The sequence below is a fragment of the Vulpes vulpes genome, chromosome 12, assembly GCF_048418805.1.
Source record: "Vulpes vulpes isolate BD-2025 chromosome 12, VulVul3, whole genome shotgun sequence".
Classification (NCBI taxonomy): Eukaryota; Metazoa; Chordata; class Mammalia; order Carnivora; family Canidae; genus Vulpes; species Vulpes vulpes.
In genome coordinates, this window is record NC_132791.1 from 185405142 (window position 1) to 185432716 (window position 27575).

General features: G+C 46.4%; 1 protein-coding gene across 3 annotated transcripts in view; it reads left to right on the forward strand.

Moving 5' to 3' along the window:
* CDH11 (cadherin 11) overlaps positions 1-27575 on the forward strand; it is a 148883-nt gene that overhangs the window by 78618 nt on the left and 42690 nt on the right. For all 3 annotated transcript variants that reach the window (XM_072731754.1, XM_026011692.2, XM_026011693.2), the window contains exons 3-4: positions 22550-22949; positions 27188-27482. In XM_072731754.1, the coding sequence (XP_072587855.1) occupies positions 22722-22949; positions 27188-27482 (523 nt within the window). In that variant the 5' untranslated portion in view covers positions 22550-22721. The remainder of the gene's footprint in view (positions 1-22549; positions 22950-27187; positions 27483-27575) is intronic.

Consider the following 27575-nt stretch of genomic DNA (forward strand, 5'->3'; position numbering starts at 1 on the left):
GAGTAAGACTTAAGCCTCCCATCTCGCCTTCAGAGTCAGCCACCCTCGGCTGGGCACCTGACCCGACTGTGGCACCGTCTTCACCCATGACGCCTCTGGAGCTGTTTCGGGGGGTCTGTGTTTTGAATCATTTTGGAAATGGGAAGGATATGTTTGGGGAGAATATTGGAAGCTCATCGGATGTATCCAGAGACAAGACGGTGTTAGGAGATTATGCCACGAAGCATGGGTTTGTGGCTTTAATGAGTTGGGTCTGCGGTTCTTTTAGAAGCCAGAAGCTTCTCCATCAGGACTTCTGGATGCACGGGTTCAGGTGTCTGTGCAGTTCCTGAGGACTGGGAACATGGGCACCTCACAAGCAGGTGCAGTGTTAGATCCAGCGCCTCGCAGAGTCCTGAGCAGAAGGAAGCCAAGCCTTGAGTCAACTGCGCGTGGCATTCCCAACCTAGCGCCAGCCACGGTGAGGGTCAGGAGGCTCTGGGAGAGAGGAAAAAACCAAACAAGACACCATAGAATTTTTTTCTCTATAAGAAAGGCAGTGCTCAAGGGTCAGCACACCTTCCGATCAAATCGTTAAAAAGTTAAGCCTCTAAGATTGGACGGTTAGGGGGGTCTCACGAGCTGTTTGACCTCGGGTGAGTTACTACTTCTCAGAGCTTCAGTATCTTCATCTCTAACCCCATTGGGCCGAATGCCGATTAAATAAAGCCTGCAGAGGGCTCGGCTCAGTGCTGAGCGTGAGACCAGCACCCAGTAATTGCGAGCCACCCTCATCACGGGCTGCTATTAATCAGCTGCGTCCTTCTGGAGGAGAAGCATCCAACTGAAGGCTGAATCGTGGTTGATTTTGGAGCTGTCCACTCCCAAGTGGAAACTTCGCTCCCCATCAGGGAGTATTTTTTTCCTTTCTTGGGGCAGGATTTTCAGCCTAAGCCCTCCTCGCAGGATGGCAGCTTTCCTGTTCACTAGCATCCCCGAACATTAAAGAGTATGACTTATTCCTTGGTTCCCCATCAATAAAATGAGGGTAATAATAGCCCTTACCTTTGTGGGCTGATGTGTAAAATGAGCTAATGTTTGTGAAAGCCCTTTGTAAATTACGAAGTGCGATAAAGTATGAATTATTATTGTGATTGCTCTATTCCAGGCAATTCATAAACAATGCAGAAAATTAAGGATGCGTACTGCCGGCATTCAAAAAGCATTTATGCCTTTTTAAGTATATGGCTATAAACTATCAGCAGATGGGTCTGACAATACAGTGTTCAATCTGATTTAAATATTAGTAACCGCCGACTGAGAGCCACTTTCTAGCAGGGACAGTGTGGCAGATGCCAGCAGGCGGCGAGGCACCGTGCTTAGCTGTGACAGCTCTGGTTCCGCCAGGTTTGCACACCATGTGCTTTGCGACTTTGCCCCGAGTTACCAAAGATCCCCTAAACCACACTTCCCTCTTTCATGAAATAGAGATGGTGATGCCCGCCTCGCTGAGCTGCGGTGACAGTAACCGGGATACCCATCACAGAGCCCCCGGTATATCACCTAGTTCAGGGGACTCGGGAGCCTCCTAGTTGCAGTCCTCCTACCCCTCTGATGGACAGACGTCGTGTCTTTCCCCATCGGCCCCTCACTGAGAAATGCTAATCACGATCAGAGTCCGTGCCTTGGGCTGGGCTCCCAGCGGCTCTGAGACCGCCGCCACCAACGCTCAGCACTCCACTTCCCGACACCGTACTGGCCCTGCTGACCTCCAGGCCTCAGAGGTCAGTTCTGGCAGGGCCAGGTCTTGGCAGAATCCAATGCCTCCTCTTGGGTGCTGGGGAGGGGGGTGGATGGAGTGGAAGACCACGTGTTACAGCCAGTGTGAACACCCCGGCCATGCCCGTGCAGTGAGGAGGGGACTCCCTGGACTCCAAGGACCTCAGGTGACCAGCTGACTCCACTTGGACGGTCCGGTGACAGCCATGTCCACGCTACTTCAGTGGCAATCAGAGCAGTGTAAAATTGACCTTAACACTATGAGGTTCAAGGGGCCAAGGTTTCAATGCTGATAATGCCCTGTAGTGTTTACTGAGCACTTGCTATATGCCCCACACAGTGTCCAGCACATCACAGGAATGACCTCATTTAATCCGCACAACAAGGCGAGGAGAACTGTGCTATACTAGTACGTCTGCTCTTCAGATGAGGCCGTGAGATGAGGACGAGCAGAGGCCAGCTTTAACCCCAGTGCCCTCGGTGGTGGTAGTTGGGCCGGCTCACATGGGACCAGTGTCCTGGAAGAAGGGTGGCAGGGAGACTGAGAAATCACCCAGGTCAGACTGCACCCTGCCCTTCCCCAACTGAGTGAGTGTCCCAGAGCTGCCATGGGAACAAAGTGCCATACGCTAGGTGGCTTAAACAACAGAAATTTATCAAATCACAGTTCTGGAGGCCAGAAGTCTAAAAATCAAGGCGTCGGCAGAATTGACGTCTTCCGAGGGCTGCGAGGGGCAATTGCCATATGTTCCTCGTAGCTTCTGATAGCCTCAGACACTCTTTGGCTTATGAATGGTGTCCCCACCCCATGTCTAAAGTCCCCCTGTTTATAAGGACACCAGTACTGGATTAGAATCTACCCTAATGACTTCATCTTCAGTTCATCATTTGCAAAAACCGTATTTCTAAATAAGGTCCCTTTCACAGGCACTGGGGTTAGGACTCCAGCATCTCTATGGGAGACCTAATTCCATGCTAATCCCATCTCGCTCTGCATCCCACCACGGTCAGTATCGTGCTACCTGCTGAAGGTGAGGAGATGAACAGAACATACGTGATCCCCATCGTCGTGGAGCACCGATAACGTCCTCCTGGACAATTCCCGTCACTAGCCCTTCGTGGTACTGAGGCTAAACCTCTTGTCAGCAATTCCAAATGGCCCATCTAAGGGGACAAGAGAATGTAGCTTGGTCACTCTGGGAAAATCTAAAGACAACCATAATTGGAGACAGAAAGTAATCTTTGATTAACTTCATTTGCATGTGTGCATCTCCAACTCATCCACTGCTTTGCAAAGTGACATGTGATGTTTCTTGAAGCCTAAACGTGTTTTGTTATCTTTTCCCCCCGTTTACTGGTGGGTGTCATCAGAGGCCTCCCAGACCGAGTGCTGCAAGCCGAGTAATTTTACCAGGGTGCACCTCATCTTAGATGGAAGAATGATCCGCCTGTGCTCTGTTTAATTAAGCCTCGCTTAATGGGCAAACGTTTTCTTTAACAAGCTTGCTGTCACCTCTTCAGTTATTTCAGGCAGTTCACTTCACATCAGGGGGAAAAAAAAAAGAGAGAAAGGAAAAAATTTCTCATTTGCTTGAACTCGATTGGTCTAAGGAAAAATGTGGCTGTCGAGAAGGTGCCTAATTGCCGCTGTGATCGTGCACTTATTCTCTATTTAGTCCTAGGCTTCTTATTGAAACGCTAATCAGGGTTAGGTCTCACCTCTTGATGAATGATTTTGTAAAAACTTGATATTCCTCCGCTTAGCTGGGAACGTCTGCATGCAAGTGTAATGCTGCTCCGACTGAATGGGGAGATAACTAATGCCCTTAATTTTGCAAAGATGGCTGTGATTTGGGACAAACAGTACAGATCGGGGGAAATCAGAATGAAATTAATTTCCTTCTTTGCATAGGCACCACCTTGGTTATATCAGGAGCCACTTTGCCTGAGCTGTTTTTGCTGGGGGTTTGGAGAACCCTTGGCACGTGTATTTGGGCTTATTTCCTATAGCTGGGGTCAAATTTAGGTTACCCCATTTTATCTGATGACAGAACTTGAGGACTTAAGTCCTCCGATTTTGTTCCATTCGTCACATAGGAATCATTATCCCACCTCCTAAGACTGTAGGGAGTATGGCTCTTGCTCACGGCCCCGTAGAGGTACGTAGTAAGCGTCTTTCCCTTTCTCTTTATTCCCTGCCTCTTCCCCACACACCAGACCTTGAAAGTGGGACACAGGTGGTTGTTTTGGGGTTTTTTGCCCCCCACAGCAGTCAGGCACTCATTCTGAATCTGAGCCTTAGGCTGCTTCTCAGTTCTAAGGCTTAACACATCCTGATGGAAAACGAATAACTGAAGCAGACACCCATTAAGTTTGACTGAGGGACACCGTGGCTATTTCTGCGTGGGCAGCTGACCCGCTAGCGACTTTCCGACTCTGCAGGCTGTGGGACAGGTATGAACCCGAGCATTGGCTGAAGAGCAAATGTTATTATAATTACTGTTTATTATTTGAGTAGCTGTGGTCTTCCACCTGCCTACATGTCCCACCCCACCACTTTCTCTTTCTTTTCTTTTTTTGTTTTTTTAAGATTTCATTTATTTACTCATGAGAGATGCAGATTGAGAGAGAGAGAGAGAGAGAGAGAGAGAGGCAGAGGGAGAAGCAGGCTCCATGCAGGGAGCCGATATGGGACTCAATCCCAGGTCTCCGGGATCACACCCTGGGCTGAAGACAGATGCTCAACTGCGGAGCCCCCCAGGCGTCCCCCACTTCCTCTTCCTTGCCCAGCCTTTGCACTTTTACTATCTCCGCTTCCTACTGTGACCTGAACACAGACTCTCGTTTCTCATCCGAGGTGTTGGCTCCTGTTGTTCCCAGCGGCTAGATTGCCCTTCCTACCCTGGAAGGTCTCATCCCTTCACGTACATGCCTTCAAGACGCCATCCAGATTTACCAAGTAGATCTTCCATGGGTGGCCACATCCTTGAACCCTGGTTTATGTGTCTCCACTGAGCTCTCTCATCCACTGATGCCCCATCAAAGCACCTTTCATGACATGCTTCCCATGTTGTGAGGACCATGGCACCCACCATGACGCTTCCCGAGTTGTGAGGACCGTGGCAGCCTCTTCTTGTCATTGCCTCTTCTTAGCTCAAGACTGGGTTCCCACCTCATGCTCTGGGCATGTTTGGTGAAAGAATTTCTACCATTTTTTGTGTGTCTGTGATCAAACATCTGTGAGGGCTGCATTCTTGAAAGTTCCTACTAGTCGCGCATGGTATGTGCTCCTAATGTAGATGATCCTGACTCCAAGATTTGGGTATTGGTTGTTTTCTGAGAACTAGTGTCAACTCAGAGAATGAAAGGCAATATTATTCCTAATTCCTCGATCAATTAGCACTTCAGATAATCCTCTCATCCTTAGGCCTTTTACACTGGAGGTCACCTGTCAATATCCAAGGGCCTGTTCCATCTTCTCTGAGGAAATCCAAGGCCCTTCCTTGGTTTTCTCTGACCTCAATTACAATGATGTTAAAAGTTCCCAAATGTGATCCAGATGTTTACATTTCCCCAGATGTGATCTCTTCTGTGCAGTGACGCTGCTTCCCCGAGGACTAGGCTAGAGATTTCAGAGTTCACATAGAAGATGTTTGGGGACAGAATGATTCTGGGATTTTGGATAAAAATAACTTGATGCTTGGAGATTGGCTTGCCTAGTCCACTTTTTTTTTTTTTTTTTTTTTTTTTTACAAATGAGTTTTTACTCTGTCAGATAAATGTACAGGACTTCCAGTGAAATGTGGATTTCAGATTGGAAAAAATAATAATTTTAATATAAATGTATTCCCCCAAATTGTATGGGACATAGTCTTACTAAGAACAAGTGTTGTTTATCTGAAATTCTGATTTAATTGGTGTCCTGTATTTTTTCTTTATTTTCTTTATTTTATTTTTTTTTAATTTAATTTAATTTAATTTTATTTTTTTGCTAAGTCTGGCACCTTTAGCTCCCACAAAAGTAGATGACATGGCCATTATGATGCAACAGACTTGACATCATGGGAATGACAGGATTTGAAACACACAGATTTTCTGAGCCTTAAATGAATATTCAGTCCTAAGTCATATGATTAGGAGTGGAAAGTTTTCTACTTTAGCACGACGTGCTTTTTGCAAGCTTGTGATGATTATTCCTAGAAATCCATCTCATCTCAGAAAAGCAAGAGTTAGTTTAACATGGGACACAACTCAAGAGAAACCAGCCGCATTAAGACAGCTTTAAGGGAACTTGCAAAGTAGTTTTGTCACTTCAGCACACCACAAGCCTGACTGCAAGTACCAGGGGAATTCCCATTAAGGCCAGGTCCTCTCTTAAAAAACGTAGGAATTTTGTGTTGTATAGGATATTGAGAAAGTGGCAGAGGGACTGTTTTGAGGAGAACCGAAGCCACACGACGGGCTAAGGGCACAGCATCTCAAGAATCCATTTAGCCAGCATATATGATGTCCACTTGTCTTCAATATAAACTTTCAATTCCCCATACTTCCTAAGGAACCGATATAAAATTGCCGCTGTTCTGCTGTAATATGAGTTTCTCCTTTTTATCACGATTTTATTTTCCAAGATGGCTTCACTGGGAAAAAGAAATCATATCTTTATTACTTTTTGCAGGAAAAAAAAAATGTCTTTTTATGCTCACATTTCGATCTCCGTGCCGAGTTCGTGATTTGTAATTATTTGAAGACTTTGCTTCTCTTAAATACGTTCAATGAAATGTCTTTTTGGCTCTTTTCTAATGACCCCAGGAATATTTTTTTTTTCTAGCTTTTGATTTGGGTCCCACTTGTGTTTCCCTTTGAATTTTCCCCAAACGATACTTCCATCCCCTCCTCCTGTCAAAAAACCTACACTCCATTTACTTTATGGTGGCATCACTCTTCAGCCTGAAAAGTCATTCCCTTTTTTGTGTGGGAACCAAGTCACCAGGACACATCCCTGTGTGCCACTTAAACCTTTGTTCTCAGCAGCAGGATCCTAATGTTTACCCAAGCACTGAGGGTTGGGCATCTGTGGGAGCCCATGTGCAAACTGGTACAATACTGACATAAGACAAGGACACAAATTATGTATCAACCAAAGCCTGGCTCAGCTCACTCTGGACAGGACAGAGCAGAATCTGGCAGCACCTCATGAAGACTCAGCCCTAAGGTCTGTGGGGAGGTCTCTGCTGCAGAGTGAAGAAGGGAAGGGAGGTGAGACGCAGGCATGTGTGAGTGTGTTGGGAGGTGAGGAGATCGAACAGCTTGAAGGCAGTAGACCCTATTAAGACCCCAGAGTCCTTGATCTGGGTTGGTACGAAGAGGATCATCTGGGGGAAGAGCCCAGTGGCTGCCAGAGATACCTAGATACAGGCAGTAGGCAGCATCATTTACTGTCTCCCTTGTCCAGGTGGAGATGGGACCCCAAGCAGTAGGTAAACATGCTAGGGGCAGGGGCAGACCCTGGAGAAAACCCTGGCATGGCCTGAGTGGAACCTCAAAGCCCTCAGCAGTCCAGCCAGGCTTCTCAGCAAAGCAGCAGTCGCAGGGATGACAAGACGGGGCGTTTCACATGAAACAGGGTACAAACCTGGCTTCAGAGGAGGGCTGGGAAGGAGGCTATGGTGCCCTCCTACTATTTCTACTTGCAGAAACCTACCCATCTTCCACCTAGATCTGGGTCCTGTCTCCTTTGTTCATAAAGTGGCTCTGCCATTCGGAGTATATCTTGACCTCTCTTCATGTTTAGTGATTTTCCTGAGCTAACTTGATCCGGAGCTGTTATTCTCCGAGTGTGTACATTCCTCAAATCAACTAGCTTTCAAGTTCTGAATCTCTCCCCGACCCCTACCTCGTGAGTGCTGGGTGTACTTGGTTAGATGGCTGGACTTGAGATCTGAGAATGTCTGGATGTGGAATAGATGGAGGATTGGACCTAAGACTGGGAGCGGGGGTGCACAGAGCCCACCCCTGAGGGACCCAGTATCATGATTGGATTAGAAGCAGGAATTGGGAGGCATGGGGGTGGCTCAACGGTTGAGCGTCTGCCTTTGGCTCAGGTCATGATCCCGGGATTCTGAGATCAAGTCCCGCATCAGGCTCCCCATAGGGAGCCTGCTTCTCCCTCTGCCTGTGTCTCTGCCTTTCTCTGTGTCTCCAATGAATAAATAAAATCTTAAAAAAAAAAAAAAAAAAAAGCAGGAGTAGGCTCTGAACCAGGAGACCAAGCCATGTTTCTGCAGCCTCATGAGCAGCCACCCTGGAGATGCAAAGGTGGGCATTTCCATCACGGAGGTCTTGCCAAGGATGTCGTAAGTCCTCAATGGCAAAGTTCATGACGTAGAGCAATCATTTTGTTGTTCCTCATCCATCTGCTCCTTGACGGATGACGCAGCTGTGATCTAAAAGGACTTTCCCTTACTGAGTGATCCCAGAGAGCACTTTCCACATTACCAGTGGTACCATGGATTGCAGATTTTGTTCTTCCAGTAAAATCTTTTTGGAAGGAGGTACTTAGTTGATCAATGTAAGGTGCCTGCGAGCGATGGTAAAACTTACTCCTGGCTGTGCGTGCTTCTCCTAGGGAGACGTGCCTGCCTGAGGAAATGTCTGTTTGGACTTTGTCACACTGGTACTCTATCAACTGATTAAAATTTCATGTTATTTTGCTTTTTTTATGTAATCTTATAAACAAACAAGTGAACAAAAACCAGCTAATATCACCTCTTTCCTGTTGAAAACAGGATTGAATCTTTGCAGCGTGGGTATTGAATTGACCAGTGGTGTGAGTAGCTGTTGGGTAACAGCCGCTCTTCCTGTCAGAGAGTGATTCCGGGCCTCACCTCATGCCCTCAGATGAAATATTGATGTGTGGGATTTGCCTCTTCCACCGTGTAACTCCTCCTTCCCTGAGCAACATGCCCATCTTTTCAACAACGATTAGCTCATGGGATCTCGCAGACCTGCCTCGTGTTGAGCTGGCTTCTTTGTTAGAAGATATTCATTGTCTGGCTGCCTTCCCACGGTCCCCTGCACCACTTGCCTTTTATTAATCACTAGCACCTTCTTTGGAGGCTGAGGCAATGAAGGATGTAGAGCAAAATTTCGTTCTTATGTGGAAAACATTATGAGGGAGGGGGGAAAACCGTGCTTCATTCACTCAAGGACTACTTGGAAGAGTGGGGCAGGCTGGGGAACATCAACAGTGGAGGGAGACCCTCTAAGAAAACCTCAAAGGAGCTGGTGATGGTTGACCCTTGGGCGAAACACCCATTCTCTAAGACTCCCAGTAACCTATGTGCTTCCTGAGGACAAAGAACATGTTTCTTAACTAAACTACTGCAGAAAATCCAAGTCTCCACCAATATTTCTTAAATGGCTGCTATTAAATGCTTGCATGTGGAGTAAAATCTAGCTGAGTTCTGACCGCCCATCCCCAGAAAGAAAAATATAATAATAACAAGAGCTCCATAGGAGAATTACAGAGAAGTTTAACACGAAGGGTAGGGATCCCTGGGTGGCGCAGTGGTTTAGCACCTGCCTTTGGCCCAGGGCGCAATCCTGGAGACCCGGGATCGAATCCCACGTCGGGCTCCCGGTGCATGGAGCCTGCTTCTCCCTCTGCCTGTGTCTCTGCCTCTCTCTCTCTCTCTCAATCTCTCTGTGACTATCATAGATAAATAATAATAATAAAAAATTAAAAAAAAAATAACACGAAGGGTAGATAGGCAAGAGCTTCCGAATGGACCGTTTATGGCTTCAGGTTTCATTTTCGGGGCTAACTAGTCACCTGAGCTAAAGGGAGTGCTCCGAAAGTGAAGTGCCTCATGCCCCTGTTTCCTTATCTGGACAATGGACGCAATAACACACACTCCTGAGGATGCTGGAGGGAAAGAGGCGACAAAGAACGCACGGGCAGCACCTAGCGCAGGGCCTGCCCAGGTGCTCAGGGATGGCCTTGTCCTCGCCAAGCAGAGGCTGAATGGAAGATGAGTGCTTTTTGCCAGGATGGCCTCCTGGAACTTCTCCAGCTGGAAAAGCCCAGGCCATCTCATGGGACAAGTTCCTGGCAGCTTTGGCCACACTTGCCATGATTGTTCCATTCCCATCGTCGATTATGGATAATTGAGAGGCTCTGGTCTCTGCAGAGGGCCTTCTGGCCTGGATCCCTATTGAGTCTGGGGCTCTGATCTATTTTCACAGCTTTTCTTGTTCGAATCAGCCGTCTCACCACCACACACGCCACCCCCCAGCCGGGGAGCTACACCCAGGGTCCGTATCCTCACAAGTCACCACTGCAAAATCCTTCTGGGTCCAGGGGCACAGAGATGTGCCCAGGTCTAGGGAGGAGCCCATTGGCAGCCCCTGACAGAGTTCATAGAGGAGTGGAACCACATCTCCTTCCTGTAATGCTGACGGGTCCTTTGCATTCATCTACAACCTGCGCTACGAAAGGCTAAAAGCCAAAACTTTAATAAAAAATGACCCAAAGAAATGGAAGTTGCCGCTCCTGTCAGGATTTCTCCATCTGCTCCCCTCACCTGGGCAGCGCCCATTACACTTTCATAAAAGCCTTCCCTACCTATTATCTCATTCCACCCTCAGATTAACTGGGGAACCAGGGAGGTCAGGCATCAGTCGTCCTATTTTTGTCATAAGAGAAAACAGGCTCAGGGAGGTGAAGCGAGTTGTCAGCTGTCAGTGGCCCCGCGGTTCCCCGAGCTGGGCCCCCTCCCTAACCCAGGAGATCATGGGCGCTGAAGCCCGAATTTACTAACTCACTGATGGGCTGAGAGAGCGAGTCTGTTCGGTATCAAGATCTCAGAAGTGCTTTCTTTTCTCCCTTTATTTTTTTTGTTTTTTAATGCAGCAGAACAGCTTTGCAAGGACACATTTTGCTGAGTCTGGTTGCACCTCTGTTGGCTGTGGGGGGTGGGGCCGACCTGTTCAGCTGTCCCCACCCATTGTGGCCCCTTCCCTCTTAGATTTTCGGGACATTCTGCTGGTCATCTCTGGAGAGCCATCCATCCTATCCAGCCCTTCATTTCACAGATAGGAAAACAGAGGTCTAGACCTCCGGGCGTTGCACAATGAGTTTGTGGCAGACCTTTGTGTGTCTAGCAGAGTGTTCTTGCATGTCTTCTCCATTCTACAGACCCTTTTTGCTTCAGATGAAGATCTTTTAGAGCCTAAAACCAACACATACTAACAGAACTTTTTTTCAATAATAAAAGTGACCACTGAGCACTTGAAGTGAGGACGTACATTTTTAATTGTGTTTAATTTAATGCACTAAACTTAAAAGGCCACGTGTGTCTAGGTTGCCACCATATTGGATGGCGTAGCTCTAGCCCAGTGGTTCTCACCTCAAAGGTACACCAGAACCACCTGGGGAAGTTCAAAAGTAGTGATACCTGGTTTTCATTGATTTTGCTTGGTGTTGAGTAAGGCCCGGCAATGGAATTTTTAAGACTCCTCAGCTAATTCTAATGTGCAATCAAGTTCTAGGGACACGAGTCTAAATGTTAAGCTTCATGAAGGACAGAGGCCATGCCAGCTATACACATTATACTCCACTGAATTGGGTATGTTCCTAATTCTTAGAGAACTCCATATATCTTGGGGAAGAGGAAGACATAATCAAGGACAAAAATTATTAGAAGTGTCCTTATTAAATTGCTTAAAAGGCCAATGTGGTCCAAGGGAGTGGAAATGGTCACTTCTACTTGGAGGAAGGAGAAAAAGAGGCAGTCCCTATGGTAATGATTCCAGTAATGAATTATAAATAAGGTAATTTTTTTTTTCCAGAAATGCATTTGTAGCAATAGATGTTTCTGCCAGGCAAGTCAAAATTCACATCTGTAATTCACAATAGGATTAACCTGGGATTACGGAAAATCTAATTAAGTGAACCATATTATCTGAGACCCACAAAAGACACTTAACGTTGCCTTTGAAAGTCCTGCCTGTCTGGAAGTGTTCAGCATATGCTTCAGAAAATGCTCTGCACATGTACAAGGCACTTGACTGGTTTGCTGTATCCCATTACTTTTCTTTTATGTTCAACTTTTTAAAAAATCCCATTACTTTTGATAAATGACGTTAATACATCTGAAAAGAAAGAATCAGGCTTCAAAGATTGGATTATTTGAGACTACAATGAGATCATTATGAGGCTATTGTTGGTGTCTACTTTCTAAAAATAGGAGGGGGAGAAAACCTTCTGTGGTATATGTAAAGATACTCCCCCCCCCCCCCAAAAAAAAAAGCCATTAAAAATGTGGCAAGGTTTAGTCTGCCCTTAGCGTGATAGCATGGTTGGGGGAGGTAGGTTAGAAAGAGACCTCCAGAGCAGCCCACCCACACTCTGGTCAGAATCTAGCTTCCGATAATTGGAAGCAGCTTGACTTTCTGCATTCCTCACTTCTGCTCGGAGGCTGATTACGCCGGATGGCTGCATGTGGACCACAGTGGATTGGGGTCACAGGCTGGCTGTGGCAGGATTCTGAAGCCTCGGCAGTGGTGATTTAAAGCACTCTCTCCCCTTGTCTTAGTAATTATTTCAGAAAAACCACATCAAGCCCTTGTCAGTTATTAGGACCACCTTGGGATAATTCCTCCCCTTATTGTTCATACTTTAAAAAAAAAATATTCTTTGTGGAAAGTGGTTCCCTGCAGATAATATCCAGCGATAATATGCAGATTGTTTTCCCTCTTCCTGTTCTCCACTGTCAGTCCTCAAAGAGAGCTCCCAGGTCCTTATTTACGAATGTGTTTTTCCCTTAGAGAATGTGAACTGGTTATTTCCGGAGAAGTAGTTTGCAAGGGACGACTGCTTTTAAGCCGGGTTTGGGGTGCAAGAGGGCAGGGTAGATGCTGTATAAATTATCTTTCACTCGGTGCTTTCTCTTTCGTTTTTCCTCTCCAGAGGGAGGACTTCAGGTTTTGTTCACGTTGGTTTTTGCTTTTGTTTTCTTATTTTGCACAAGTTGCTTGTCATTTCACTATCTCCCTTTTCCTATTTGTCCTCTGAAGAAAGACTGAGTGGAAGGCGTAGGGAAGGGTTTCATCCAGTTCTGGGACTCGAGCACACAGTGCAGCGGAACGCCCAAACTGGGAGCAGAAGTGGTAACGCTGATGATGCCTCCTCTTGGAAGAACTCAGAAACGTAGCTCCACTCTGGAACTTTCCACGTGAGCATCAGTCCCTAGGCTTCACAAACTTCACACGTTTGAAACCAAATGCATGCTCTTTATCCCCAGACCAGGCCCTCTCCTGTTGAAGCCAGGAACAGCAGCACCGTCTTCAGACTATAGCCTCATGCTCTGTCCTCCCCCTGCCCCGTTCCCAAGACCCTACACATCTGCATGGTTTCCAGAAGGGCCTCCTTTCCTCTATCGGAGGCTTATTTTTCCTATCTAGAACATGTTACCCCTCACTTGAATGACTGTAATAAATCTTTGTTGGCCACATGCTCTTCTCTATCCAGATATTCTAGAATCTTCTGTGCTGTCCTAGATGGTAGCCACTAGCCATATAAGGCTTTTGAGCTCTTGACATGTGGCTAGTCCAAACAGAGATGTGCTGTAAGTTTAAAATACGCACTGGGCTTTGAAGATTTAGGACCAAAAATAAATAAATAACTGGAGCATGTGTATGTATAAAATACCGCAATAATTCATATATTTATTTCATATTAAAATGATACCATTTGAGGCATTCTAGATTAAATAAAATATGTTGTTAAAATTAACATACCCATTTTTTAAACTTTTAAAAATGTGGCATCTACATAATTTAAAATTATACCTGTAACACATTGTATTTCTCTTGGACAACACTGTCTACTTTATCTCATTTCCCTCATTTATTTGTGTTGTTGTATTTAAAAATTCCTGTTCTAAGTATTATTTTGCTTATCTCCTCTTAATGGACAGCCTCTTTCAGCCTTCCGTAAGGCTCGCACTTTACTACATGTTGTATGTAGTCACTTTATTGATAGTAGGTCATACCAGTGTATCCAGGGCTTATACTACATACTTGTGTATTCTTGTTGAAGGAACAAAACTCCTGACTTATCATATTGATCACCTGCACTATGCCAGGCCATGTCAAGTTCATACGTGACTCTCCCCGTGCATCATCTCCTTTCCTTTAAACTCTCCCTCTAAGAGTGGTCCTCATGTTTTCACCATGGCGGCATGGAGACTCATGGAGGCCGAGTCATACACCTGGTGAACAAGCGGGAACTCTTGAGCTCTACTCCTCTAACCCCACCTGACTCCTGAGCCCATGCTCTTAACAATTGTGTCAGAACTCCCAGTTCTCATGGCACTTTCTCCTGTATCCCTCTGACAACTTGGATTCCGGCAGTCTCTGGATGCCCATTGCCTACCAGGTGAAGCTCTGATCCTTATGTTGGGACTCAAAGCCTGTCACATTAACACGGTCTGCACCGTCTAGTTCCAGAGGGCACCACTACCATTGTATCTGGTGTAAGTGCAGCCTCCTGGAGATGTGCATGGAGCAGTCCTGCCAGGTGGGTCCAGACTTTCTAAATTAGGTGAAATCTCCATCCGGGGAAGGTTGCTGTGTCTCAGCGCAGCACAGACTCACAGGCCCCTGTAGACGTGGAAGACCTTAGTAGGCTATTGTCGGTCTCCTCTTTTAGGGGAAGTAGAAAGTCTAGGAGGAAGAAGGATTTTTTTTCTAAAGTTCCACAACTGTTCAGTGACAGAACCTTTGCCAGAACACAAGTGTCTTGACTTCTGTTGTGAAAGTCTCCCTGTGGCTCCAGTGTTTCTTGTGTGTTCATAAATGAAGGAGGCGTTTGCTATGTGTGAACAAATGATCTCCACAACTATAGTGCTGCACCCTTTATCAGACAGAACCACCTAACTTATTCCTCTTGATTATTATAGTTTTCTAGGTCTGAGGATTAAAGAAAGCAATTCCAGGTGGCTCACTTAGAGGAGACCTATTGTCATTCCCTATATGGAAACTCAGGAACAGAAAGAAGATCAGTATTTCGGGGCCCAAGTAGACAGCAACCGGAGGGCAGTCCTTGATGACCAGGATTTTCAGGACACAGGGCCATGTGTTGTGCCCTATACCTGGCTTAGGGACAGAGACCAAGTTTGTTTCTGTTTGGTTACTAGGTGGCTTGCTTATAACCTTGATTTTACCAAATCTTTGGCCATGGAGGATGACTGTGCCATCCCTCGGGCAGCCCGTCACCTTCCTGTTTGAGTTCCCTCACTCACTGGAACACGGTTCCTGTTTTCTTTTGTTCAAGTTCCCAGGCAGATCCTATTCACCCAGCTTGTCCTTATGAGCCAGATTACGCAGGGGAAAACAATCAGCGATCAATTTAAGATTTGGTTATTCCTGGAGTAGATGCAGCTCAATCAGCCATGGCTCAAGAGGAGAGTGGAAGCTTCAGATGGTGGAGATCGTGGAGATAGGTGTTTACCTGGAAGAAGCTGGAGTGGGCAAGGACCAAAAGACCAGAATGATATGGTACAAATTCACCTGTAGAGGTGTGCTCCCTGTTTCCTCAGTACTGTGTACGGAAGTCCTGCTTGCACCGAGCCCATCACACCATATTCATCCGCTTAGAAGACTGTCTCACTGTTGTTCAAGTACGGTCTACGTACAGAGCAGAGGTACACAGCAGCCTATGTATCCCCGGGGTCCAACCCAGGCCTGGCACTGTGAAAAGTTATTGCTGAACGAAGGAACCAGCAAATAAAGAAAGCTTTATAGATATTTACTGCTCTGAGACAAAGGGAGATTTACGTACAGGCCTTTGATACCGCAAATGAAGTTGCATCATGTTGAACATCTGTTTATCATTGCCATTTGTGCCCTAATTTTCCCTCAGGTATTTTAGCTCATGCAAAAAAAAAAAAAAAAATTGAAAATAAAATCTTTCTCTTTCCACACATTCATAGACAGTGTTTATTCACAGACTGAGATGACACGGCTGACATTATTTCCTGTATGTGTTGACATATTTTATTCATCTTGATGATTAACATTTTAAGATATTACAGTGAGAAAAAGACTGTCTTAAGGATTGAGTAGAGCACAAAAAACAAGTACTTCATTGCACACATTGTATTTAATCATCTTATTAATGGACGTTTACTTAATTATTTGAAGAGCTAAGTAAATAATCACGGAATGATTCTACATGGTTGGGGTCTGGGAAGTGACGGTGGATTGCGATGGTACTTTGTGGCCGTGCGAGCCTGAGGATATAAAGGTTGGTTGTACATACTTTAAAAATAAATGAAATTCTTGTTGAACGAGGATTATTTTCAACATCGAATACAGTTTTGGAGCTGAGATGATCCTTGAGGATGGATCATGCAGTATCCTTGTATCAAAGATGAGGAACATGGACTCCCAGGGTTCGGGAGTCTAAAGCTAAAGCTAAAGCTAAAGCATGGGTTTTGCTGTCACATAAACTTAAATTTGAATTGCAGCCCTGCTAGTGATTTCGGGTGTTCCCTCAGGCGACTTTCTCAACCACTCTGTGCCTCACTATCCTTGTGGATACAATCTGGGTGATCTTTACATAAAAGTCGTGGTAAAGGTGCCATCAAATGATATAAGTGCCAAGCCCTGCGTAGAGTGCCCATCCCTGGAAAAATCGAGCACTTGGTCAAGGATAACTCTACAGTCGTTACCTAATGTTAGGTAGCCTGTAAGTGATGGAGCCAGGACTGGACACAGGTCTGCCCAACACCAGGCAGTGAGTGATCTTTCCACTTTCAAAGCTGAGATACTCATGTGGTTCTCTATTTCTCTGGAAGTAGAGAATCAGACTTAGATTGAAGCACTTTAAAATGTTCCCCTCTCCCCTAGAGAACGTTTTGGTCCTTGATAAGGGGCCCCATTTGCTGCACACTCTGACGCTGGAATTTGGTGTCGGAGCCGTGGAGCAACAATGACCTTTCCGCCGGCTTTCCCGTGTTTTGCACCTGAGCAGAAGTGATCACGACCCCAAGCTTACGCTTTGCTCCAAGTGTAGGAATCAGGGAAGAAGAACTAGGATTCAGTGGTTCTTCTGATGCTTCCTTTCCCCATTCTCCGTGATTTCCACGGGCCTGGCATAAATCCTGTGATTTGATCTGAAACTAGAGACCAGCCCAGTGCGGAGTGATGAGATCTGAACGGGGAATAAAATATGCTTGAATTAATTTGCATAATAGAATCCGATCGGTTACAAAGCTGTGTTTGTTGAAGTGGAGAGCGGAGCCCCCCGGCTCCCCCGCAAGGGGACCTGCACATGCAGAATGGAGTTTTGAGCTCTGGTGTGGGCCTCGATCATATTCCTAACGTAATGGTAACCTGTCTTTAACTGTAAATTAGCTCCCTGGAAATGAAAAGAACAGGTCAGCCCGTCTGATCCTTCCAGCTCTGTGGGGAGGAGAAAGCTGAAAAACCAAAGCCACTCGCTTTCTGCTAAGCGCTTTCGTCTTTCTTTCTCTACCCGATAACAATTTCCAGCAGGAGCCCAAATATACTTAAACACCCGTATATGTCATTCTCTTTTACGGAGACAAAAGCAGGCACAGCAAGAGGGTTTTATGCTCAAGGCGCAATAGCTTATGACGGGCTATCTGCTCTCAAGATAGAGGGGTGAGCCTTCCACTTAGAGCTGGTGGTTTTGCAAATCCATTTTCCTGTCATGTTATTACTCCTGTGACTTTCAACAGCATTTATTTTTCCTTGCAAGCAATATGCTCCCACTGTAAAATGAAGTCCGCCTATATGTTTCAGTGGAGCCCCAATGCTTAGACGTCCTGGCATACTGCTAGAAAGTGCTTTAATGGAAGGATTGTTTGAGACTTGCCTTGGGGGTCTTTATTAAAACCAATTAGAACATTGATATATTTCCCTAATTATTACTGATGTCAAAGTCTTCTTAGGAGGGCAGTCTCCTATTAATTTTCATGTATGTTCCCTGCAAACTCTTTACCATTGAACACATCAATCAGGTCTCAAGATTTTAGAAGCATTTCTTTAAGGAAAAAAAAAAATGAATCTCCCTGAACACATTTTTGAAACTTATACATTTAGGAATTTTGAAACAAGGCATTTAAAAATTAAAAAAAAAAAAAAAAAGCAAAGATTAACTTTTGTGTAATGTGTTGTTTAAAGGCTGGTTGTACTGTGTTGTTGATGCAATTGCTTCCTGTTCGTCTTCACTTTGGTCACTGCGATAAAATGCTTTATCCTCCTCTTTCTGGTTTGGTTTTAGTATTTTAGTCACCACCGGTGCCACCGAAACTTAAATTATTATCATTTTAAGGCTGTTATGTGTGTATCACGATGTGTGTCTCTATTTGCTCAGCATCCTTCTCTTAGAAAGGCGGTGTAGCGCAGGATCGTAGGGGATGAGGGTACAGGTCTTGGAGCCAAATATCCGAGGCTCGTGTCCCAGCTCCTCCACTCGCTTGATTCTGTAACCGTGGGCAAGTGACTTAATCTTGGCTATGCCTCAGACTGTTTACAATAGCAATACTACTATCGGTGAAGGGTTATTGTGAAAATTTGATGACTCAACTCATAGAAAGCATTTGGAAGAGTATTAGGCAGATCCTAATGCTGGATGCATATTAACTATTATTACTATTTTAATCAGTCATATTGTTAGTGTATACCAAGGCCTAACGTTGGTTTACTTCAGGTGCCTTCTAGGTTCCAGTATCCAGCAGAGGAACCATATCATTTCCTTACGAATTGAGACAGAAACAAATAGCAGGAGTTGGTATTGTTCACTGATTAAGAACACAGATGCCAGAGCCAGATGGCATGGGTTCAAATTCCAGCTCTGCTATTTCCCAGAAGCATAGCTTTGCACAAATTGCTTCACTTATCTGGGCTCCAGCTTCCTCATCCTTTATAATAAGAATATTGATAGTACCTATTCATAAATTTGTTATCGAAATAAATAGCTGAATTAGTATTTGTAAAGTTATTAGAACAGTAGCTAGAGAAAGCTTTTGCTAAGTGAGTTTTCATTCTGAAAGTGAGTATTTTTTAAGCTCTGTCTTAAAATTCATCGTATGTATATATATACCTGAGACTAATCTTTAAAATAATATTACATATTGCATATAGTCATATAAGTACTTTCAAATAATGAGTTATTTTTAAGAGCCCAGTTGGTTTTGCTATTCTCTTCAAAAGAAGAAGGAAGAAAATTTCATCTTTTTGGTAATGGGTTCGTTGTTTTGGGGTCATGTGGAAACTCTTAAATTCATTAGTATCAAGCTAGATTTTTTTTTTTTTTTTTATCAAGGGAGAAAAGTTGTCATCTAGTTTTAACACTTCTGGTGTCAGAAATAATTGTGCTTTACAGCAAAATGGCAGCCAGAAGAAAGAGGTGCAGAAATATGAACTTTAATTAAACCTTTTCTTTCAAATACACTTCACAGTTTATATGCAAGAATAATTTATCACCATGTGAATGAACACTTAATACTTGGCATGGTGTAAAATGGGCAGGGATCTTGTCGCTGTCGCACCATATGGTCTTTTCTGTTTCTTCTTCTTGAGATTCTATGGTAGCAGTATCAAGTTTGCACTTGAAGTATGTGGTTCAGATCATACATTCAACTTTTATTGTTGGCTTTCTTTTTTTCCTAAGATTTTATTTATTTATTCATGTGAGATACAGAAAGAGAGAGAGAGGCAGAGACACAGGCAGAGGGAGAAGCAGGCTCCACGCAGGGAGCCCGATGTGGGACTGGATCCCGGGACTCCAGGATCACGCCCTGGGCCGAAGGCAGGCGCTCAGCCGCTGAGCCACCCGGGCATCCCTGATGGCTTGCTTTCAAAAGCACAGTCACTGGATCTATAATTATATATAAGGTATAATTCCAATCATAAAGATGCATCCAGTTTAATAAAGAGACAGCATATGGATCAGAAGAAATCCCCAACAATCACTCACTGGAGCTCCAATCACGAATATGAAACTGGAAGCCATTTGTAGAAAATGTCACCCAAAGGCTTTATTTTGGAGAGAATGTACGAACACAGGAATGATGCAGTCCCATGATAAGGTACTGACAGATTCTCAACCTTATATCTGGCTTCCTGGCTTAAACCAGGGATCGTTCTATTGCTTCACATTGACTCATTTTAGGATCTGACTTCTCCTGGGTCCCTCTCTGTGCTTTTTTTCCCACACAGTTTGGATTGCAAGAAGCAGCATTTGATGTATTATTAGCATGCCCAAGTCTGAGGACGGAGTTGTTGAATGATGACACTGCCTTTTTAACCTCTCTCTCTCTCTTCCACACAACCTTCACCATACCCTGAGATGTCTGTCTCCAACAGATATTGGACTCCTATTCCTCGAATAGAGACTAACAAAATACATTATAGAATATACGGGCGAGGAGGGCAGTGATGGACACCCAAAATTATCTGCACATCTGTGGCCTCTTAGATACATTTTGCTATATGACAAAGGAAGCAGAAAGGCTTGGCTTGGCGAAGCCAAAGACCATCAGAAAGAAAAATGTCCTGCTCCAACATATTAGAATTTCACCAATTCCTTTATTTTCCAGACTACCAAGACCAGATGGCTCTGGTATCCCCATGTACCTCTTATGCCTCAATTCCTCTCTTAGAGAAAACACCTCACCATCCTTTTCTGAGCGTCTCCATCTGCAAGGCAAGAGCATCTCCTTCTATTGAGTGACACCTATGGGCTTGGATTGCAGCATTCTAGGAAGAACGGAAGAGACCCGTGCTGTGTCCAGTTCCCAACTCTGTATGAAGCCCCGTATGAGGGCAGCAACTTGCCCTCCCCATGGTTCAGATGAGACCACTCCTAGAGGCTCAGGATGCCTGACTGATATGCCCAACGTCACCTATGTTGTAAGATGTAGAAGTGGTCTTCTAACCGAGGTCCATCTGACCTCCAAGTCTAGGTACATGCCAAGGTTCATGCACCTTCCCTTTTGTTCTCCTCCCCCATCACCACTACCTTAGCACTAGATAGCTAAGAATTACATGATTTTGTTTCTACAGTGCTCAAGAGGCTCACCTCATTTAGACTCACTGGTGCTGAAATGAGGTGTCATCTTTAGTACCAGAGTGTTACCCTCCATGCCCAACAATCTTCTATGAATAGCTCCTGTCCCTGGCGGGCATGGTAATGGGGATTGCCTGATTCTGGGACCTAGGGTTCCAGCTGAAGTCTGGGTGGCACACCAGGGGAAGAGGATAATTGTCCAGAAGAAATTGCAGGGTGCCAGGAGAGTGGAAGAAGCCAGGGGAGTTCCAAAGGACATAATTAAGTTTCCAGCAGCAGCAAAACTAGGTTTAGTGAAGAAGTCCAGGAACCCAAAGCAGAAATTAAAGACCAGAGTAACTGCAGGTCAGAAATCTATGAGGGCTGTGGAAGGCTCATCCTCTACTGATGAGTGGCTGAGCCATGACTGGGTGCCAGGAACAAGGCCTTTGGACCAGCTGGTGGGGAGTGCTCTTTCATATTGCGTCTCGTGGTTGAAAAAAGCTTGTAAAGCTTGTATCCTTTCTGAGACTATCAGGTTAAGGAAGGATCTTCAGGTTCTCGGGAGGACCTTTGATCCAACAAGAGCAAATCTTGCTCATTAAGTTGATACCATAGCACTCATTTATCCACCATGAGGATAATCCATTATTTCACTGACACATGTTTTTGTGATCGTGGGTGGTTTCTCAGGATCTGCCTCAGTCTCCTTCCTCTGGCGGGGTCCATTGCTGCCTTTCTCCTTACACCATCCAGTCATACTGACCAGCGTTGGGATGTGCTGTGCTTGTGGCGAGCTCCGGGCTTTGGGGCACATTGTTCCTCTGCACGGTCCTCCCATCTACTCCCTTCTTTTTTTTTTTAATTTTTTTTTTTTTTTTATTTATGATAGTCACAGAGAGAGAGAGAGGCAGAGACACAGGCAGAGGGAGAAGCAGGCTCCATGCACCGGGAGCCTGATGTGGGATTCGATCCCGGGTCTCCAGGATCGTGCCCTGGGCCAAAGGCAGGCACCAAACCGCTGCGCCACCCAGGGATCCCCCCATCTACTCCCTTCTGATCACAGTAGCTCTTGCTTCAGGGTGGAGCACAGCCACCCTGCACTTGGGGAGTCTCCACAGCTGCCCCCACTCTCCGCCATGTCCACCCTTAATCCCCATCCCTTAGATGTTCATCTCCTGGACTCTCGTGATGCCCAGAGTTTCCCTGTTATGAAAACATACCCTAGTACAATTGTGATCAATAATAACAACAGATAAGTATGGAGCGCTTGCTGTGTGCCAGACGTTGTGCTAAGGGATTTAGAGGCATAAGTCACTTAATCCCCGTGTCAACCTTGCAGTGAGGATGATTAGCATCCCCATTTCATAAATGAGCAAGCTGAGCGCAAAGAGCTGTTAGCTTACCCCAAACCCAGAGTTAGTCAGGGGTTAAACTGACTCTGAGACCTTGGCAGCTGGATTGCACAGCGCACACGTGTCCATCCTCGTATAGACCTCGAGGGCTTTCTTTGTCTGTGTCTTTATCCCACCTGCCATGGGGTGAGCAGTGAGAGAGAGCGAGTGAGCGAGAGCGAGCCCGGGGCCTGTTTCTTCCTCAGCTGCCCCCTCAGTACCCAAAGGCAGCGCTCCTGTGGCCCGTGTATGGGGTGGCATTGAAGGAGTTGGGGAAGGAGCCTGCCGCTAACCTGCCCTTCCTCTCTCCCTGCAGAAGCCGACTGGGGGAGTGCGCAGCCCTGACGTGATGTGCTCGGTGAGCAGAGACCTTCCGCTCCAAGAGAGGTCTGCGTGACGCGTCCGGGAGGCCACCGCCGGCCTGGCCGCCACAGGGTCGGTGTAAGGGGTGACAGCCGCATTCTCCTGTGCCTACCACGTAACCAAAAATGAAGGAGCACTACTGTTTACAAGCCGCCCTGGTGTGCCTGGGCGTGCTGTGCCACAGCCAGGCCTTGGCCACAGAGCGGCGGAGCCACCTGCGCCCCTCGTTCCACGGGCACCACGAGAAGGGCAAGGAGGGGCAGGTGCTGCAACGCTCCAAGAGAGGCTGGGTCTGGAACCAGTTCTTCGTGATAGAGGAGTACACCGGGCCTGACCCCGTGCTCGTGGGCAGGGTAAGGCTGCTGCCCCGCAGGGCTTCTGTCTCTCTCTCCGCCGTGCCAGTAGGAGGATATGACCCAAAAAGAAAATTCCCAGGAGGGGGCAAACCCACTAAGGGTGCTTCAACAAGAACCATAAGATCATTGCTCAAACATCCTTTCAGCCTTTTGTTTTCCTTCTCAATTCATAGAGTTGACCATGTTACCAACGCTTCTGTTTTTCCACTTAATAGTCTACCTTTAAACTCCATTTTCAGTGGCTGCACCATAGTCTACTGAGTTGAAACCATTATTTATTTATCCATTTTCCAACGGAGGGCGTTTCCCTGAGCGTAGGCTATCCGCACCCCCCCCCCCTTGCCTTCTCAGAACCCTCCCTGCTCTTCATGAGAGCTTTCCTTCTTATATTACATGGGTCTGTGTTTGTCCGTCTCCTTCACTGGAGTGGACCAGTGTCATCCTTGTCCCAAGGTCCTGGGACTAAGCCCAGTTTTAGGGCGGCCTTTGTAAATAAATACTCCATGAGATGAATGGCTGTGTCTTAAGAATGGGTGGGGTTTTGTGGCCTTGGCTCAGGAGTGGCAGCACCCAGCTGGAGTGACTTGAGCGTCCTAGCAGGACTTGGCCCTTCTCTGTGCACCTCCTCCAAGAAAGTGCAAAGGGCAGACAGTCCAACATACTCTGACAAATGCATCACCTGTTATCATTGAGCTTAAACCGTGCATCCCTTTGTCAGAGGATAGTGGCCTTAACTACAAGGAGACAGGTGATCATCTACATGAGAATGAAAGCCTCCTGAGCTCTGGGGAAGAGGTGGGCAAACGGCAAAACTAGGGATAAAATATCCCTGACTTCAAAGAGTTCGGAGACCAGTGGGAAAGACACACTTACCTAAGGAGTTAAAATACACACACACACCACACACCACACACACACCCCTGAAATAAAGAATAGGATGAGGAAGAAATTCAACAGAAGTAATCACACACGTACATGGGAACGTTTGGGAGGGTTAGAGGCAGGTTTCATAGAGAACATGATGATAACGTGTGACCTGAAGGATGAGAGGTTATCCAGTGAAGGGGGGAGGACAAGAGGAGATCTGCGGGATGCTGATTGCCAGGCCTCCGATATCCCGATGGGTTATTTCAGCTGTTCTTTAACATGAGAACCGCAACGCATATTTATATAATTGACATATTTGGAAGGGGTTCCTATTAGCATCTCAATAAGGTTGTTCGGGTGGCAAAGTGCCTTTTCACAGACGTGTCCCGAGAGAATTTCATTCAAGTATACCCCCAAAATGGAAAGATTATACCCAAAATAGAAGTAGTCTGGGGAAACGGGAACCCAGGGGAATAATTGGCATGTGAATTCCCTCCATGAGGAGATGGGCTCTGTGCCCAGAGAGGAAGACGAGACTTCAGTCGTGGGGGGAGCCGCGCAGCTCGAACAACGTGGGAGCTATGCCTGACTTGCTCTGAGAGTGTAGAACCTTGGGCCTGGGGACTTTGTCAATGGGGAACAGTGTGCGTGTCGGGGTGGGGGACTGCGGAAGGGACAGGACCTGGAGGAGCCTTTCCTTGTCTCTGTGGAGCAAGCAGTTGACATGCCTGCTGGAAGGGAGCGTAGGGAAAAGCATGGAGGAGAGTAAGCAGGTGGTGGTCTTTAACATACAGGCACAGGAGACGGAGGGCGAGACATCAGATGGGGTGGTGCTCGAAGAAAAAGGCGTCTGGATCCCCTGGCTCTCCCTTTGGAGATAATGCAGATGCATAGTTCCCTGTGAACAGGAGTAGACGGGATGACCTTTGAGTTGACAGCATTCAAGGCTGAGTGCTTTACGATGCTCTGGAAAAGTAGACTTTGGCAAGCGACGGACGTTCAGATTTCCTGCGGGAAACACAGTCTGTGCCCCGCTGTGCTCTGCAGAGGGGACACCATCAGTCTTTGGCGTTAGCAGTTGGCTGTGTGTGCCGCAGCAACGGGGTCCCCTGATAGGACTGAATGGTTTCCCAAACTGCTTTTCGTGTCGAACCTAATAAATACCGTTGTCAGTGGTAGAGGTCATCTTTGTTGGAGGGAGAAAAAGAAGGAATTGATATCCAACTTCCAGATTTGAAAACAAAGTAGAGAAAAATATTGAGTGCTATGTTTTTACTTTTTTTTTTTTTTTTTTTTTTTTGCAGTTACTTGGTTCATCATGAACTAGAATCTATTTAATGTTACAGAAACTTGGCCACGCTCACATGTGCTACATGAAAGCCCCTGGAAACGTCCCTTCTAGTAACTCCCTTTAAAATAAGCATTTATTTCCTTGTTTCTTATTCACAGGACTGAGCCCCTAACTTTTGCCAGGTCTGAGGCAGAGAAAACGGACAAATACAAACCGCAGGGTGGAGGGGGGTTAGCCAGGGGGACGGCAGCAGGGATCCTGCCCTCACCGTGGAAATCCTATGAAGAGGACCCGGATCCGGGCAATTCTGTTCATCCTTTGGAGGCCGTTCAACAGCCTCATACTTTACTCACAAACTGCCTTATTCAGGGGCAATGTATTAAATATTATTCCATGACCACACAAAGCTTATTATAAATGTTAACAAGTTCCCAAGCAAAGTATGTCTTTATTTTTAATTTTCCTGAGAAAGACTGTGAACTAGAATCAAAACGGTCTTCCCGATTTGTGCCCGCAGGTCTGTCCCCGCGCTGGCATAGGTGGCGTTTCACGGAGGCCCCGCAAATCAATTAGATGCTTTTTGGGAACTCACAACAACACAAAAATGTTTAAAAAGCAGCGTGTGCAACCCCGCTTTGTGATTCCGAACGAGCTCTCTGGGCTTGGTGTCATAACAGTGATCATTTAAATGGCATCAACAATAATATTAAAATAGCTTTGCTTCTACTATCAGTATTAAATTGTCATCGAAAATAAGAAATATTATCATTATCATCAACGCCATTCGAACAAAGCTGTTCGGTTTATGCCGGGGTTTCTCACATGGGGGTAGAATCAAGGGCTTCCTAGCCACTCGGCTACCCTTGAAGCCCGTGGAAATGGTGAAAGTAATGCTTTTCTCCTCTGACAAGTGGCATAGAGAGGGCAGAGGCACTCGGGTGAGGATGGAAGCTTCAGACATGGAGGTGACATCGAGGAAAGGTGAAGCGTTGTTGCTACAGGAAAATCAGACGTGGTCTTTGGGTCCACGTTCTGAAGCAGGTAGGCAGGAGAGCGGGGTCTTGCCCTGGCCCCGCCCAATGTGGACTTAGGCAAGTACCATTGTTGCCCTGGGCTTCGTCAGAGGAGGGAAGAAAACCCCTAAAGATGTTTAAGGTTCTCTGTATCGTTTAAGAAGCTGTGTGTTTGTCCAGCCATCCTACCCCCACTGTGCCTAGGCTCAGATGGGGCGTTTCCTCCGGGCAGGCCACATCCCCAGGCCCTCATGCCTCGTGCCTCTCACGGAGGGTCCCCTGGGAGGGTCTGACTGATGAGTTGCTTGTAGTAACGGAAGCCTGAAGGCGACCTTAGTGTCCTTTGGGAGAGGACAGCTAAAGCAAGATGACAGATCCATCCAGTGGGTGAGGTCGATCTACGTGTTCCAGTGCGAGAGGCCTCCTGAGTTTACTGTTCTAGGAGAACAGAGGTGGACAGTGGCGTGTTGCACAAAAATAAGCTGGGGCATTTATGCATCTCTCTGTACACATAGCCTAGCATATGCGTAAAGCCCGGTGCCCTAGAGGATTCGCAGAAACTGGTGACAACCGTTGTGTGTGAGCAGAGAAATCCAAGAAGTGGGAAGCAGAACTGAGAAGGCTTATGTATAGCATAAATGCTTGTTTTTTTTTTTTTAATTTTTAGGTCAAGTATATATTTCTTCCAAAATAATCCCATTACTGTGCGTGTGGATATGTATTTTGTGTGCGTATTTGTGTGAATGTGACTCTGTGCATCTATTTTGTCATGTGTGCATGTTAACGGGGAGAGCATCAATCCTAAAATCGAAAAAACTCAGGGTCAAGCTTGAACGCCGGGTTCACCGCACCCAGCCGTGCCACCTTGGCCAAGGCAAGTAGCTTCTCTAAGATTCGATGCTCACTTGTACAAGAAGTGAGAGCGTCTCCCCGTCGCGGTGTGTGTGGGTCTGCGTCAGTGAGTGGACGTGGAGAGCGTCCTGTAGCGAACGGCGCTCGAGTGAGTCTGTGTCTCTCCGTGGCATCCCTCCTGGGATTAACCATCTCGATTTCTCTCTCCCTAGCTTCATTCCGATATTGACTCTGGTGATGGGAACATTAAATACATTCTCTCAGGTGAAGGAGCCGGAACCATTTTTGTGATTGATGACAAATCAGGGAACATTCATGCCACCAAGACACTGGACCGAGAGGAGAGAGCCCAGTACACCCTCATGGCGCAGGCGGTGGACAGGGACACCAACCGGCCGCTGGAGCCGCCGTCGGAGTTCATTGTCAAGGTCCAGGACATTAACGACAACCCTCCTGAGTTCCTGCACGAGACCTATCACGCGAACGTGCCTGAGAGGTCCAACGTGGGTGCGTAGGGCAGGGGAGGCCGAGCCCAGCTACAGGCCTGGGGTCCCTGTGGGCGGGCGGGCGGGTGCCTGTTCTCCTAAATCAGGAAAGGCG